The sequence below is a fragment of the Epinephelus moara genome, chromosome 24 (assembly GCF_006386435.1).
Source record: "Epinephelus moara isolate mb chromosome 24, YSFRI_EMoa_1.0, whole genome shotgun sequence".
In the NCBI taxonomy this organism is placed as follows: Eukaryota; Metazoa; Chordata; class Actinopteri; order Perciformes; family Serranidae; genus Epinephelus; species Epinephelus moara.
In genome coordinates this window covers 9,371,361-9,389,266 of record NC_065529.1, presented here as the reverse complement: position 1 = coordinate 9,389,266, position 17,906 = coordinate 9,371,361, and the positions used below count along the sequence as shown (strand labels likewise).

At 39.8% G+C, this 17,906-nt stretch overlaps 1 protein-coding gene across 1 annotated transcript in view; it reads left to right on the top strand.

Moving 5' to 3' along the window:
• Window positions 1-11,469, top strand: part of aldh1l1 (aldehyde dehydrogenase 1 family, member L1) — a 34,669-nt gene extending 23,200 nt beyond the window's left edge. Inside the window, exons 17-23 of the mRNA XM_050036924.1 lie at window positions 754-847; window positions 940-1,039; window positions 1,124-1,222; window positions 5,547-5,712; window positions 5,848-5,953; window positions 6,086-6,285; window positions 10,914-11,469. Of these exons, the coding sequence (XP_049892881.1) occupies window positions 754-847; window positions 940-1,039; window positions 1,124-1,222; window positions 5,547-5,712; window positions 5,848-5,953; window positions 6,086-6,285; window positions 10,914-10,969 (821 nt within the window). The 3' untranslated portion in view covers window positions 10,970-11,469. The remainder of the gene's footprint in view (window positions 1-753; window positions 848-939; window positions 1,040-1,123; window positions 1,223-5,546; window positions 5,713-5,847; window positions 5,954-6,085; window positions 6,286-10,913) is intronic.
• The last annotated feature ends 6,437 nt before the right edge of the window (window positions 11,470-17,906 follow it).

The following is a 17,906-nucleotide window of genomic DNA, read 5'->3' as shown; positions in this document are numbered from 1 at the left end:
ATCAGATAAAGAGTCTCTGAGTTGTTTGGGGCCAAGAACAATAACTTCAGTTTTGTCTGAATTTAACATCAGGAAATTGGTGCTCATCCAGGTTTTTATGTCTTTAAGGCAGTTATGGAGTTTAGTTAATTGATTACTTTCTTCTGGCTTTATCGATAAATACAACATTTCGGGTAAAACCCTTCCCCAGCGTGCAAAGGCAACAAACTTTATCTTTGACACAAACATCCACTTGGACTAAAGAATAAACTGGTTAGGATTTGGTTATTAAAGTTCAATGGTCACTGTAACCTCACAAAAAATAGTTTTTGGCCATAACTCAAGAATTCTTACGCTGATTATGACAAACTTCACACAAATGTCTATAGGATATAATGATAAAATGATGACATTTTATATCCAAAACAGAAGGGGAGACAGGAACAGATGGGGAGACATTTGGTCAGATACAGAATTGGTGACACTAATCTTAGGTGTCCAACTGTGCTGATTGTAAAGATCTTCTGTGTGTGAAGCATCCATGTTTTCACAGACATGGATGTAAACTGTAAGAGAAACTTGACTGGTGTGCAGAGGCGTATAACCAGCAGGGAGGTAATTCTAGTTTAAAACCATCTTGGGATTAGGCATACACCTTAAATACCAATCGCTAATCAACAGCATGCCACTGGCTTCCTCACCAAGCATTACATGAGCCTGAAGTGAACTAATGAAGCTGTGTGAGTTGTTATTAATCTCATCTTTTTCTTGTAGGTGCTCTAGTAGGTCAACGCCTGTCCGACCATCCTGACGTCCGTAAACTGGGCTTCACAGGCTCCACTGAAATTGGTAAACACATCATGAAGAGGTGAGAGGTAAAGCTCATTCACAAAACTCTGTCTAAACCAGAAGTAACATCACTGCTCAGCTTTCTGTACCTGTGTTCTCCTCCATTTAAAGCTGTGCAGTCAGTAACGTGAAGAAAGTCTCTCTGGAGCTCGGAGGAAAATCCCCTCTTATCATTTTCAGTGACTGTGACATGGACAAGGCTGTGCGCATGGTAAGCTCATTCATAGGAACATTTTTTAGTCATTTAGTTGAAATAATTTCAGAAATAAAACACTGTAATATCTGCCTATTTCAGGGCATGAGCTCAGTGTTCTTCAACAAGGGAGAGAACTGCATCGCAGCTGGCAGACTGTTTGTGGAAGACACTATTCATGACCAGTTTCTGAAGAAAGTGGTATGTGTCTCTTTATCTCACACTGCTGATGTTTCTTAGATTTTTGCCACACGTCTACATAGCACAAGACTCCCTAGAGGCGTTGTATTTATTTCTGATCTGGATCTGGGCGCATTTGACCTTGTGCTGTGATTGAATATTTAATTTGTTACTGGCGGTGGTTGGTGGTAGAGTGGCACAACCATTCCACAATGTTTTCTTCTTTCATTTGGCTAAGACAAGACTGTAATCCCACAGAAAACTAAACAAACTACTCTTTTGTTACATACCTGGGTCCAGATGTATAAACCACACGTACCCACATTTCTCACCCATAAATAAAAAGCAGTTATAATGAGTAGAACGTGCAGTGAGAATATGTGCACATCATACATATTTCAGAACAGGCATGCAAGTGTTTTCGAGAGCGATCTGAGAGTGACATTAGATGGACAAGGATGAGGTAAAAGACTGAACTGAATAATAATATACAGTCTTATCAGCTTGTTTTAGCTTGTTAGTCAATTTCACATTAGCAAGTGCTTGAATAACACTTCAACAGCAGCTCTGCGATACTGTAGCTGGTCACACTGTTGCAAAGTGTGAACACAGCTTTAGAGTGATGGAATTGTACTGGCACAAGTCTTTGTTTAAATATAGTTGCTCTTTCTGTTCCAATATTAACTGTAGCCCAAGAAATTAAAAAAAACTTTTACGAGAATTAATTAATTGAAAAAATCAACGAACCAACTAAGAAATGGAAAAAAAGGCTAACTAAGGGTTAGAAAACAGGTCTAGGGTCAAGTTTAATTCTCATTTGTAAACAAGTTAATGTTAAGAAAAAAGACTAGCCTGGAAATCCAGAGCCAAATCTAGAAAGATTTAGGGTCTGGCCATGAGTAATGCAAATGGCCCAACTCGAGGGGCGGCACCAAGCATGCATTTGTAAATATCACTGCACACAATTGGATAACAATACGACCAATCAGAACAACCCTAACCCATATGCTTAGCTACTAGCGGAGCTAACTGGTAGATTAGCCTCTTGCTGTAACTGGTCGGCAAAACAGCAAAAACGTCCTTCTTGCAAAGGAAAGACACGAGCGCCGTCTTCTGTTCCTCTTTTAGAGAAAAATCCAAGTCTAACTCGTTCACTGTAGCGGCCAAAGCCGTTTCAATCAACTGGTGTTCATCCGTAGCCATCTTGCAATGTTTACTGACTGATACCGGACTTCGTCGTCGCAGTGCTGTCGTCATCTGTTTAGCTCGCCTCTGGCCCGCCTATATCAGATACACTGATGTGATTGGTGCAGCTCGGTTTCATGGGCATAGGTAATGAGCATCATTTCTGATTGCCAGAGTGACTTGCTGAGCAAATTCAAATTGTGGGCTGTGAAACCTCCAACTCATTAGTTTTAATCTTATATTTAAATCTCTTTATGGCTCCTCATTTGATATGTCTTACATATTGATATGCAGAGTAAACCAAAGCTATTTTAGAGACAGAAAGTGACAAGAAAGCAGTGCACGCTCGTGGCATAGGCAGTCTAGGCGAATGCTAAGGGCACCTGCATCCATAAGGGGCGCCACAAATAGAGGCATTGGATGGTTGGATGGATGTATTTCTTTTACTATTTTTTGCTAATACTATTACTACTATTATTTTAAATTTTACATAGGGCCACAACAACATAACTACATAGCAAAGTCTACTAAATAATAGAGAGGCCTTTTTTTCTGGGTGCCTGCGGCCCCCCGGCCCCCCTCCCCAGGTCGTTACACTTTACCTGCTCTCTGGGGGAGATGGAGTTATCCGACATCACGTGAACCTCGAAACACACTGTATTGTTATCATGTCAAAATCACAAAAGCTACCTGGTGCCCATTCAACCACCACTGCACTACTGAAAGAGTGGGTGTGGAGAATGAGAACATGAAAAAAACAATCAGTGTTGACATCGGCAAGAGGAAAGCTGGTTATCGTTACCTCTAAGCAGCCAGTGGCCACAATGAACAGCTCACGGAGCCTGCATTGATTTACACTGTGAAGCGTTCAAGCTCTATTCAGTAAAAATTTGTTTTGGGCAAAGGTAAATTATAATGTTCTCATGATGTGTTCAGTGTAATCTTGTAAAATGTAGCTTTTAGTGAGAAACGTGAATAAATAAATCTGTTTGAAGAAGAGATGTTTTGATGTTTTCACAGCACTATGAATTATGATGTATATTATAAAGTAAAAAGGCTTTTTGCTTTTTTTTGAAGATGTTTTACAAGTGAAAGGAGATTATGTTAAAGGATGTTTCATAAATGTGTATTATTGAATTTGTGCTCATTCAAAGGTAGTGTGAATGGCTTTAAATCTGTTCATTTATTTTTTTTATAGTGTAGATTTCTGTGTTTCCTTGGCACAAAAGAAGACTAAATAACAACAAAAAACAAAAGAAACACCAATATAAAAACATCGGTATCGGAAATTGTTATTTTAAACATTGGTGTCAGTATCGGCCCAGAATTTCAAAATCGCTGCGTCCCTAGTTCAATTAGGAAGTTAATTGTACATTTTCTTATTATTTTTACAATATCATATTATTTTATTAAGATTTTAAGATAAGATTAGGCTGCTATGTATGTATGTATGTGTATATACATATATATACATATATATATATATATATATATATATATATATATATACACATACATGTATGTGTATATACATATATATATATGTATATACACATACATGTATGTATGTATTCGTTTCATTCGTTCGTTTTTAATAAATCCAACAAGCAAGTTATAAAGTGTGCATTAATAAGGACATGAACGAAAAGATGAACAGACATCCACACACCCGTGCCATTCTGGACACACCGGACGCGGAACCAAAGCGCAGCGCCCAGCAGCGGAGGCAGTTTTCAATCGGCGCCCATGTTAACCTATCTGACTGTTCACACAGGCCGCTGAGCAGAGCGGAGCGTCCGCGGAGGCAGCGTTTCAGTTGGGCGTCTGGTCTATTTTTCACGCGAGCAGTAAAATACCGTGTTTATAATTTAAAATAACACAACAGTGCATAACCGAACACATTTTTCAATACCCTAATCACTTCATTACAATTTTAATTTTGTGTCACCGAGCCTACAGACATAACTACATAAATAAAATGGTCAATAACAATATGCCCAGTGTTTATCCAACACGCTCAATACATGGATATGCAATGACAAATTGTAATTAACTTATTAGGCCTATGTTATAAAAAACGATTACAATATGGACTTACCCATGTTTAAAATGACCTGTTGAAGTGAAAAAACGAGTACTGACGGGAACCGACAAGTGGAGTCGATGTTTAACCGGCGCGGAGAGCACAGGAGAAATGCGCTGCCTGTGTGGACAGTCAACTTCCGCTGCACTACCAAGGTTATTCAAGAGAAGGCTGAGACACAGGGTCAAACATGGGGGGATTGCACATGCGCAGTAAAATCTGGTCTGCACTTCCTCAAAGGCTCAGTAGATGGCGTGAGACCGCGGAATAAAGGGGATGTGCATGCATGTCATTTTCACAGCTTATTATTGGACTGTCACTGGTGCCCTGCGTTGTGGGTGAGAATGACAGAGATGCAATTCCGACAACTTCAGACAGCCGCCGTCCAAAAGTCCAAGCAGACCGCACCAAGCGCACTCCTTGATCGCCTGAGTGGATCCTGCGCTTTTTATCTAGCGCCCCTGCTGTCACCCTCCAGCATCGCAGCTCAAGTTACACTGCGCATGTGCAATCCCCCCATGTTCGACCCCGTGTCTCAGCCTTCTCTTGAATAGCCTTGGGCACTACGCGTCCGGTGTGTCCAGGGCTCAACAACGCTACATGAAGCAGATGAATGACTTTTTCTCTGCAGTATGAAAACGGCAGCCACTGACTGTGCACTCCGCTGCCATGTGGGCAGGGGTGGTAATTGCAACCAGTCAAAATGACCGACGGCCTTCAGATTTTCCGGTCATTGTTGTAAAAAAACGGTCAATGACCGAGAATATCCGGTTAACGCGACCCCTGGTATGTATATATATATATATATATATATATATATATATATATATATAAAATCAATAGTTAAGAGGTTGTTTCCAGAGACATTACTGTAGCTAAGAGGTGAGGTTGACACAAGATAATTGAAATTCAGATTGATGCTTGAATTCAGTAAAAACTCTTAACTCATGTTCTGAAATGAGAGATTTTGAAACAAACAATTTTAGATCAGACAATCCTTTGCATGCAGACTTAACTGAGGTTTCTAAGCCCACAATGTGCAGCTCTATTGTTATGGTTATCTTATTTGGGTGTCAGGTTGAGGAAGTCAAGAAGATGAAGATCGGTGATCCACTGGACCGCTCCACAGACCATGGCCCTCAAAACCACAAAGCCCACCTGGACAAACTGGTGGAGTACTGTCAGACCGGCATCAAGGAGGGAGCCACTCTGGTGTGTGGTGGCAAACAGGTGCAGCGGCCAGGTAAGGCAGCATTATCTCCACTGAGCTTAATGATGAAGTCTGGGTCTGTGTGGTCCTCCTCTGCTGATTGAATATTCCTATTCATCCAGTCATGTGGGTCTTTTATGTGCTGTCTTGGTTTATGTCTTCTTCCAGGTTTTTTCTTCGAGCCCACAGTGTTCACTGATGTGCAAGACCACATGTACATCGCTATAGAGGAGTCATTCGGCCCTGTCATGATTGTCTCCAAGTTCAAGAGCGGGTAAGTACTGACTCATATCTCCATATACAACATTTACCACAAAATGCTCACAAATTCACACCTGCACACACACAAAAAATCACCAGACTTACCTCTGTCTTTTCTGCTGTTTCTCCCTCCTCCCTGTCTCAGTGAGGTGGACGATGTCCTGAGAAGGGCCAACGCCACAGAGTACGGCCTGGCATCAGGTGTTTTCACACGGGACATCAGCAAGGCTCTGTACGTCAGTGAGAAGCTCAACGCCGGCACAGTTTTTGTCAACACCTACAACAAGACCGATGTGGCCTCGCCGTTTGGAGGCTTCAAACAGTCTGGCTTTGGCAAAGATCTGGGTAAGAAAAAATGCTGCTCTTACTGTGGAGCTGTGCTTCTATAGCCCCATTTCTACCAAGCAACTCAACCTCAACAAACTGCTACTGAGATTAAAAAAAAAGAAAAAGGAAGAGTTCCACCTGTGTTCACGGACCCACAGAATGATACACAATGACACACAGGCAAGAAAAAAACAATAACTGCAAGTTAGCACAGCCCCCCACTAGTGTTGCTTTCGTCAACGAAAAGTATGATCGTCGTCAACGAACCTTTATCACGTGACGAAAACGAGACAAGACGCAACGTAAATGGTGGTCATGTGACGATAACTATAATTAAATATATAATGCAATATTGTTGAGACGAGACTAAATGTGGTTTACAAAATAAAACCTCTGCTAAAATGTCTCTTCATTTTCGTTGACCAAAACAAGACGAGACGAAATAACGTTATAATGTTTAGTCGCGTTATTATTAGTATATTATATATACATAGTATATAGTATATATATATATAGTATATTAGTATTTCTGTGTCCTAGGCTGTGCGTCACACTGCGCAGACGGATTACAGCTGTGACGACATACAGTACAACATCACTCGCTCTCATGTGATATTGCTTTTATACAACAGTTCAACAACAGCTTAAACAGCAATGCTGAGTAACTGTGCGTTCACACCAAACGCGATGGACGTGATGAATGCCACAAGTTTCCATTCAAAGTCAATGTAAATGACGCGATGACACGCGATGTCGCTTCAGGCGATAAGAGCGACGCGATGAAGCGATGACGCGTCCATCGCCTCATCACGTGTGTCGCTTAAAGTTGAAAAATTTGAACTTTTCAAGCGACATCGCGTGACGCTGTGCCGCGACATCCAATCAGCGTTCATTTTCATAAATAAATTATAAGCAACTAACCGGAGACAGATGGACAGGCGCTCCGCAGCTGGGATGGAGCGCCTGTAGTTGGTGTCCAGGCGGGAGATCCTCGCACCGATACGGGCCAACAGGTCCTCAAACTGGGCCAGCCTCAGCCTGAAGTACCGCTGGAAACGACCGTCATCCAGACGCAGCTCTTGCAGGAGGTGATGATATTCACCCAGCTATGTGCGTTTCTGGAGGATATTGTGAACCCAGACACGGCGGCGTTTGGGTCTCTGATCCAAATCAGATGTCCACAACAGATAAAGAGCAGCTACGGTAGTTAACTCAGCCATGGTTGACGAGAAAATAGCGGGAGGTGAAGAAAATTGCGGGAGGAGGGTTGCGTCATCGCGATTGAAGCGATGAAGCGATGACCAAAAAGGTCTGATAATACTGTGTAATGACCGTTGCTATGTAGCCCAGCGTTGCTAGGGACGCTTCCCTGACAAGGAGATTCAGCCATTGCCGGCAGGGCAAGGTATGCATCGGGGTTCTATTCCCCTGTCGGGAGTTATTTTCCCAGTATTCACCGGCTCATTATACATTATCCCTTACTTATAACACCTGTGAGCGGAGTGATTTTACTGTAACAAGTCCCAGTGATGTTATACTCTATATCAGCACTCACGGAATGCCTCTTGTCCAATCAAATTACTCGGTTGGAACTAACTGTTGTATAAATAAATATATATTTAGCTCTAACTAGGAGCTAATTTAGAAAAGAAAATTTTGGTTTGGTTATACTATACTAGGTACTTATACTATATTGACTGGGTATAATAGAATTGCATTACTAAAAAGAGACTAAAATACAATTTTCATCGACTAAAACGAGACGAAAATAGTCATGGATTATTCTGACTAAAATAAGACTAAAATGCTCAGACTTTTAGTTGACTGAAACTTGACTAGAAAATAAAGAGTATGAACGTGACTAAAACTAATATAAACTAAAATGACAGTTTGACACAAAGACTAGACTAAAACTAAAATTAAAACAGGCCGCCAAAAACAACACTACCCCCCACCCCCATCATCACTTACCGCCACACATAGATTCTTATTCTGTGAGAAACACTGCTTAAATGTACAGTTACTCTTATGCCGGGTACAAGATACACCATATTAGCCTGATTTTAGCCTGACGAAGCGTTGTGCGGTGTCTGCTCGGATCATGAACAACAATGAGTGTCGTACATGATATTCCATTGTTACATCTTGTGTAGTGTGACATAGCAGACGTCAACTGATGCAGCGTCTGGGACGCTTCACAAAGTCCCAACAGAAAGTCTAGCATGTTTGATTTCCTTTTTGTCGTTCACGACTGCTCTCGTCACAACCGTCACTTTAACCAATAGAAACACAGTGTGATCCATGCTCTAAAACCAACAGGAAGTCGGCCATTTTGAATTTACTTGTGCCACTTTTGTGCATTTTTGCCCATTTCCAGGGCTCATAAATTAATGGAGTTGTCTTAGAGATTTTATCCGATCAACTTCAAACATTGCTCTGTCCCACTGAAAGACCTTGAAGAATAAAAAAGTTGTAAAAGGCTTGAGATTTCGTCAAAGCGTGTGACCATGGCAAGGCGTTTAACTTCCATGTGTCGCAATAAACAGGAAGTGGTTTGTAACTCATGGTCCATACATAGTCCAATCTTCCCCAAACTTCACAGGATTGACGACAGTCCCACCCTGAACAGATCCATATCTCAATATTCAGTGAAGAGTACAGCGCCACCTAGTGGTGCCAGGAAGTACGTCTTTTCAGACACTTAATTTTGGATTTATCTGACATTTACATGCTGTGGTCTATATTTCATGTATAAGAACATGACATATCATTAGTGCCTTCTCCAGCTCCCTCTAGTGGAAAGAGGAAGTGGTACAAAATGTGAAATAGTAATTTCAGCACTGTATGAAGGATATGCCGTCTCAGTCCTGCATGTGCTATCTGACTTTGACAGAAATTAACTGTCACTTTAGCCGGCATCCTGCCAGCACCCTCAAGTTGAGCAGAGGTGCGAGGGCCCGTTCGTTGCTGCTTGCAGCTTTAATTCCCTCTGTATTCTTATAGTTTTACTTTTTATCCACTCCTGTCTTGATAAAGTTAATGCATCACACTATCATTTCAATCTCAACACTTCCTGTATCTATATAAAATTAAAATCCCCTTATAACTTCAGTTGAAAGAATCTCTTAATTTTCTTTTTTTTTGGTTGTTTTTTTAAAGTTATGTTTTGGGCATTTTTAAGCCTTTAATCGACAGGACAGAAGAGCGTGAAGGGGGAGAGAGAAGGGGAGCGACACGCAGCAAAGGGCCACAGGCCGGAGTCAAACCCGGCCTGTAAAAAAGCCCTAAAAGGCTTTTTTTGTGAAACATTTGCAGGAACTTGTGGAGGATTCAGTGACTGTCATAGTTTGCAAGCAGTACTTCAAATATAGCTCCTGCCATCTAGTGGCACTTATCCCATTACTGCAACATTTCGGCTGGCACATGAACAGACAGTGACTGAAATAATAGTAATAATAATACTAAAAATAGGACAAGAATAACCCGATGACATCACACACATCGTGAAAGACGACCGGGGATAATTCGAGTGGACCATCGTGTAGTCTGTCATGTCTGTCGGCCAAGTCACAGCACAATTTTATGACTCCACAGTCGCATAATCTGACAAAGTGACTGTCGGAATAGACAAAAATGTCGTGTAGTGTGAACCAGGCCTTACAAAAAGGATGGAAAGGGTTCTGAATAGAACCTCAGAACCCTTTTAGAACCCTACTTTTGAAGATTGTTGGCCTATATGCAGCTTGATAAAGATTATTGATTTCATTTAGTATTGTAGGTTGTTACTCTCAGTCCGTCCATACATACGTACGGATGTACATATGTATATGTCAGTCCATCCCATCCCTGTGAGGGTAATATCTCAAGAATGCCTCAAGGGACTTTCTTCAAATTTGGCAAAAATCTCCACTTGGACTGATGGACAGTAATGAACTGATGAACTGAATTTTGTGGTCGAAGGTCAAAGGTCAAGGTCAGTGTGACCTCACAAAATATGTTTTTGGCTATACCTCAAGAATTCGTATTCTAATTATGACAAAATGATGAAGTGATGACATTTTATATCCAAAAGGTCAAAGGTGAGCTTCACTGTGACATCATAATGTGCTGCATAAAACACTTTTCTGGCCATTACGCAGCATTGTATCTCAGGAGCAGAAGGGGAGACATTTGGTCAGATACTGAATTGGTGACAGTAATCATGGGTATCCACCATGAAACTGTGCTGATTGTATAGCTCCTCTGTGCTGTCAAGGGGAAGATGTGTGAGAAGCATCCACATTTTCACAGACATGGATGTAAACTGTAAGAGAAACGTGACTGGTGTGCAGAGGCATACAACCTCTGAGGGCAGTAATTCTAGTTACTGATTGTAACTGTGATGCTGGTTGATCAGATCACATCATGTGCACCAGAAATTTCCCAAAATACAACAAATATAAAAACCTTTATTTAACTGGCTATACATTACAATCCAACATTACTGTGTTTTGGCTTTCAACTGTATCTTCCCCTTACTGTCACTTTGGATTCGTTCATAGTGCCTCATATCTCCACCGAATCTTGTTGCAGAATTTCATCAAAGGACTCAAGTTTGTGGGTATTAATATCCATACTTAATCACAGTGTCTCTGTCACTCCAACAGGACAAGAGGCTCTCAATGAATACCTGAAGACAAAGGCAGTGACCATCGAGTATTAAAGTCACGTCACAGGAATAAGAAGCACCCAGAGGCACTTGTGTGTGTGTGTGTGTGTGTGTGTGTGTGTGTGTGTGTGTGTGTGTGGTCCCTGACAGAGGAGAGGAATGCAGAGGAATGCGAGGTTTGACAATCGAGTGATCATCTCAACAAAATCAACTCAGACCTGTAGCCATGTCTCTCATTAGTGACTACTGACTAATAATACTGAATGTGCCTTAACAATTTGTCTGACACATGACTGTGCAGTCCTCTCAGTAACACACCTCTGTGCCATGTTGTAGTATGTGTTGTCCTAAACTATGCAAATGAAGAATTTTTCTAGGCAGCCCAAGTGACCTCTGACAGCTTCGTAATCAAAGTGATTGAGTTACACAATAGGAATATTTTTAACAGGTTGAATTCATTTCTGATATGGCTTATATTAGGTCAGAAAAGTCTAAAGAAATGTAACATTTCTAATAACAATGTTTGGTTATCAATTAAACCTGCTCGCACCTCACTGCTGTGGCCCTGTTGGTACATATTTGGTTTATTTCATGATGCAGTTCCTTTTACTTGGATAAACCCACCACTGTTACACAATGACGTATTAGCATATGTAGGCAACATATAATTTGTTCATACAAACTACTAATTTAAACTCTACATTCTAAATGTGAGTACATTCTCGTGAGTAATTGTATTACCTCTTAGCTGTGCATTCCAATACCCATACTACCATACTACCATACTAGTATGCCAGAAAAAAGAATGTCCCATTCTATAGTATGTCAAATGCAGTATGCCAAAAATACCAGAATGTTCTACTGCATCCGGTCATATTGTGCAGTATGCAAGCCAGCATGCTTTTCTGGCTATTCTGACCCACAGTCAGTGGACGATGTGTCACATCGACTGAACCACCAACAGATGACTGCTTGTTGACAGCTCTCAGAAGCCGCATTAACGTCTGACAGTGAATTCCAGTAAATGATGACTAGTCTTATAGTAATAATAGGATTATTACTTGTTTAAATGAACAAAATAATCATAAAGATTGCTACCAACAGCAGGATATACCTATGAAAATAACAATGACAGAAAAAAAGCATGTCATCTAACTGTGGTGAATATATTAGAATCTACCTTGTATGCAGTTATAACTTCAAAGTTAAAACTACATACATTGAAAAGTAACAACAGCAGAGGCCTGTACTACAAAGCAGGATTTGGAGTTAGCAAGGTAACTTCAGGGTTAACTCTAGGTTTTCACTAGCCTACTACGAAGCTGGTTTTCTTTTTACCAGGATAATTCACTGTGGTAACTTATGTTCAATGTCGGATCACTGCCTGTCAACACTCCAGCCTCTGACCAATTAGATCACAGAAGGAAAAAGTATCCATGGACAAAAGTTTGGAGTCTCAGGTAAAAAAAGAGTAGCCTACATATTGTTATAGGTCAGTAGAATCATTTCATTGTTCCAGGGCTCTAACGTTATTTCCACTGGGTTTAAAACAGATTCTAACAAACAGAGAGATCATTTACACACACTCACACGAGTTTAGCTGCATTTTAACATACGCAAAGTTTATTTAAAGCCACAGTGTGTAGGAATTTCTCCTGTCTAACGTTGAAATCATATATTGTATTCAAACGGATAGCGTATTCTAGCGCGTCACTGTTTCAAACGCGTATTGCAACAACAGTAGCCGCTGTGTACCAAAAAGCTATGATAACATTGATGAAACCATGTCATCCGATACTTCATGGAGGATTTTTTTTTTTTTTTAAATAATTTTTTTATTGATTTCTAGGAAACATTACAAACAAGCAATATGAAAACACAAATACACAGTCGTTAATATATAACAACATAACAGCCAGTGGGAGTTTCATTTAAAAATATTAAGCAAAGTACATAACTCATGAGTTTTAGCAGCTTTCTTATTGTTTGAATCACTAATCGTTTTTATATATTGTTTGGTTTCCTTTTCAAATGCAATGAATGAAGGTTTTGCATTACTAAATTTAGCCTTATGAATGTGGTATTTTCCTAAAATAATTAATAAGCTAATGACATATAATTTTGTATGTCTTTTCTTTTCGTTGCTATGGATACCAAACAATACATACATACAATACAGGGACAAACCCTGCCCAGTAATGAACAGCAGCAGGAACAGTAGTATCTTTCTGAAAAAGAGATCGAATAACACGGTTGTTGTTTGTAACCTTACTAGAGAATCATATTTCTCCCACTGCAGTGTTTTTTGGGTTCAACAGTAAACGAGTGGGCAGTTTAGTCCCTTTTAATAGTGTTAAAATGGCAGAGGGAATGGCATCCATTACTATACTGAATTCTCTAGGAGTCACAGGAATATGGAAGGTCTGAAGGAATTCTGAATAATTAAGTAAATTTCCATTACCATTGAGAAGCTCGGTCACTGGATTATGTCATTTTCAAACCATGTTTTAAAGAATAAAGATTTGTTTTTAAAAGTAATGTGACCATTATTCCAGATATAACACCTATGTGGTGAGAAATTATGTTTATAGATTAGTGACCATGCTAAAAGCATTTGCTTATGGAATTTAGATATATTTTGCGGAAGCTTTTCTATTTTGTAGTCACACACAAGAACATACTGAAGCCCTCCAAGCGTTGAAAAAATATAGTTTGGTATGAAGTTCCATATTGACGTGGGGTTATTTAGAAATTGTTTAATCCAATTAATTTAAATGTATTATTGAGAGTGGTAAAACCGAGAAAATTTAGGCCACCAGAATCATACGTATTCATAATAACAGATTTTTTGACATAATGCGTCTTATTTTTCCATAGAAAATTAAAAAGTATTTTATCGACGGACATGCAGAGCTGCTTACTAACATATAAAGAAATGGCTGTATATGCAATACGAGATAAGCCTTCAGCTTTTGCTAATAGAGTTCGCCCTTTTAGGGATAAATCCCTCTGAAGCCACTGGTTAAGTTTCTTTTTGGTCTTATCAATAACAGTAATAAAGTTTTCAGTACATCTATTTTCTTCGTTTCTCATGACAGTTATCCCAAGGTATGTTACCTTTTCTTTAATAGGTATGTTACAGATTTGGGGAGTGTGACATTCTTTAAGTGAGAACAGTTTACATTTTTTCAGATTAAGGCAAAGACCCGATGCTGCTGAGAATGCTTCTATTATTTTGATAGCAGTGGGAACTTGGCTGGCATTTTTTAAAAAGAGTGTAGTGTCGTCTGCCAGTTGGCTAATAATAACCTCTCTATCTGCTATACAAATCCCTTTCAATGGACTATTTTTAATATGGGTGGAAAGAAGTTGAGTACATAAAATAAATAGATAAGGTGAAGCAGGATAGCCCTGCCAAATACCCCTTTGTAACTCAAATCTTGGGGATGTCCCATTTTTTAATCTGATGGAGCTATTACCATTATAGTACAATGTTTTGACAGCTTTAGAAAAAAATTTGCCAAAACCAAACCTTTCAATTGTTCTAAATATAAAGTTGTGTTCAACAGTGTCGAATGCCTTATAAAAATCTAAAAAGAGAATCAAACTATCGTCAGGACACAGGAATGAATAGTCAATTAAATCTAAAACAAGTTGAATATTATTGGAAATGTGTCTCTTTTGCATGAATCCTGACTGAGTTTCTTCTATGATCTTATCTAGGACATTTTTAAGCCGTTTGGCAATTATAAATGCAAAAATTTTGTAGTCGCTATTTAATAATGGGATAGGGCGCCAATTATCAATGAGAAGGTGGTCTTTTTTGGGTTCAGGGATTAAAGTGATAAGCCCTTGCGTCAGCGTAGGAGTTAAGGTTCCTTTTTCAATACTTTCACGTATGACTTCAAGAAGAAAAGGGGCCAATTCTTCAGTGAAAGCATGATAAAACTCTGCAGACCAGGTGAACGATTTTTCCTTAAATGTTCAATAGAAAAAAATACTTCTTGCAGTGTTATTGCCTCGTCACAAAGATCTCTGTCCTCAACAGTAATTGGGTTAATATTAGATGGAGAATTAAAGAAAGCATTTGTCGAATTCTGGCAGTAGTTGGTTTTGTATAAGTTACTATAAAATTTAGAGCAGAACTCAGCTATTCTTCTTGGATTATCAGTTGTTGTGCCATTAATGTTGAGTTGTTGAATTAGATTAATTTTTCCGTGGTGTTTTTCAAGGTTGAAGAAATATGCTGAATTCTGCTCACCTTCTTCTATCCACCTCTTTCTTGATCTCACAAATGCACCCTTAGCTTTGTTTAGATATATTTCATTAAGTTTCGCCTGTTCTGAGATCAGACTTAATTTTTCTTGGTCTGACATATCAGCAGGGCTTATCTGAGATAATTCAATAATTTTTGAGGCTACCTTTTCTTCTTCCAGTCTACGATTTTTTGCTAGGGTACTACCAAACTGTCTAAGATATTGTCCAGCTTTATATTTCAAAAGTTCCCAATTACTACCAAAAGCATTCTCAGATCTTGCTCTATCCCAGAATTCAATAATTATATTTTTAGTGGAAGTAGAGTATAATGGAATAAAAATAGAGACAGTATTATGATCTGTTAGTGGCGTTGTAATAATATTAACTGATATCTTGTCAATCATTAAGCTGTCAGAGGCTAACCAAAAGTCTAACCTAGATTTTCTGGTGGCGTTTTTATTACTCCATGTAAAGTCCCTTTTGTTGGGGTTGTTATTTCTCCATACATCAATTAAATTAAATTTTTGCATAAATTGTTTTAACTTGTCATTGACTGCAGTTGAGTTACGAGGAGGCCAACAGTCCAGATTATGATCTAAAATCATATTATAATCCCCACCAACCAAAATTCCTGAGATTGGAAAATTGCTGAGGGCATTTTGAATATGTTTCTCTAATGTCTCAAGAAGCAGATTATTCTCATAGCTAGAGTTATATCCATAGATATTAACAACTATCAGGGTGATACTGTCGATATTCAACACTTGAAGTATAAAATGTCCAGAACTGTCACAAACTGTTAACAGTATGTTTCCTGCAAAACTGTATCTTAAAGTGGCAACGCCAGCAGAGTATTCAGATCCATGAGCCAGCCATAGATCATCACCCCAATGTGATCTCCAGAATTTACTATCTGTTGGATCTGAATGTGATTCTTGTAAAAAATAAAAATTACTTTTGTGCTGCTTCAAGAACAAAAATAGAGCCTTGCGCTTAATACTATTTCTTAATCCCCTGGCATTGAGTGTAATAATAGATAAAGACATAACAACAACAACAACAACAACAAATTAACAGAATATGTAGAATTAGTTTGGATGAAAACTGAAAATGCAAACTCACCATCAAGAGCTGCCTATTAACTTCTGTATAACTAGAAGTGGAACAATGAAGGCCAACCTATGAGAGATTTGCTTTTTCTGCTTCTCAGGCAATTCTGGCACAAAGTGCATGACATAGGCCATGTTTAAGCCAAAAGTTATATAATATTTAACCAATGTAGTAGTAAATTCAATAAAATACTTTTAGTAACAATATGAGACTGAGAAGGGAATTGTTTTATCAACATCAGGTATTTCAAGTAACCATTTTAAGTCAATGAGCAGCAGAATACCAAACAGTCCTCTTAGTTTAAGGCCACATTAAGCAGTGCTACATGTCGATCCCGCTGATCATCCGGTAGGAGGAAACAGCTCAGTCCCGTTGGAAAAGGCTCGCCCCCCAGCGAAGTATGCCACCTTGCCTTCTTGTCGTGCCTTCGCCACCAGGGGCCACAGCAGTCTCCGTCTCTCCCTAACAGATGGCGGCAGGTCCTCAGAGAAGCGCAGCTCCTGGTTTTGGAGGAAGGTGTTCTTCTTGAGCTTGATTTATGGTCCTGCGGCGTACCTACGACGTACCTACGTCGTTGCCGTGACGCCGTCATGAACCCTTCGAACTTCTCCGTCACTCCATTTCGTCGCGGTGCAATTCACCGCCAGAGCAATAGGAGGCTGCGTTCCTTTCCTGAATGGTTATTGTCGTCTCTAGTTGATTCTTTGTTTAGCTTCCAGCTTTTCCGGTCACAGAAATGAACGTGGAGCATGGACAGACGGCTCCGTCCGTATCCGTATCCGTATCCGTATTGAACATTGAGCATAAATGGGCCTTAATACTGCAACATCTACATCGCAACATAAGATGTTTAAAGATGGCGTGGATGGCGCAATCTGGCAATACAGAACCGGAAATGCGTTGCTACCAAGCAAACCAATCACAGCCCTCTCGGTCTGCGCTGGGTCTGCGTTGCCTCAACGTGTAGTTACATTTTTGGGGAGGTGCACATCAGGCTACGCCGGGGGCTACGGCGAGCCTTTTGCGTAGCCACGTACCCTACGACGTAGCGACGTCGTTGATTTAGCCACGTACCCTACGACGTAGCGACGTCGTTGATTTAACGCAGGACCATAAATCAGGCTTTAGCCGCTTTCCACACAGCGTCACGGTAGGTGCGGGCAGTAAACTGAATGATGATCCCTCGAGGTTTGGTGGTATCTTTCTTTGGTTGACCAAGCCGATGAACTGTGTCAATAACCAGGCAGTTTGGCTTTGAGGTCAGGTAGGATAGCCTGGCAGATTTTTGTCACCTCTTTACGGACGTCTTGCTCCTTGTTTTCAGCCATCCCGTACAGGCGTAGGTTCCAGCGCCTGTTTCACGTTCTCTTTAATCTCATGTATCTCTCCAAAAGCAAAGTCAATGCTTTTCTTCAAACCCTCAATCTTAAAGGGCCAGTGTGTAATATTTGGCATGGTTTATTGTCAATCTGAATCTGAATCTGAATATTCTACCCATTAATATGTTTATACAAGTGTATAATCGCTATAAAATAAAATTCGTTTGGTTTTCATAGCCTTATAATTATGCTTTTATATATATATATATATATATATATATAGCAAGGGCCTTGCTTTAGAGAGG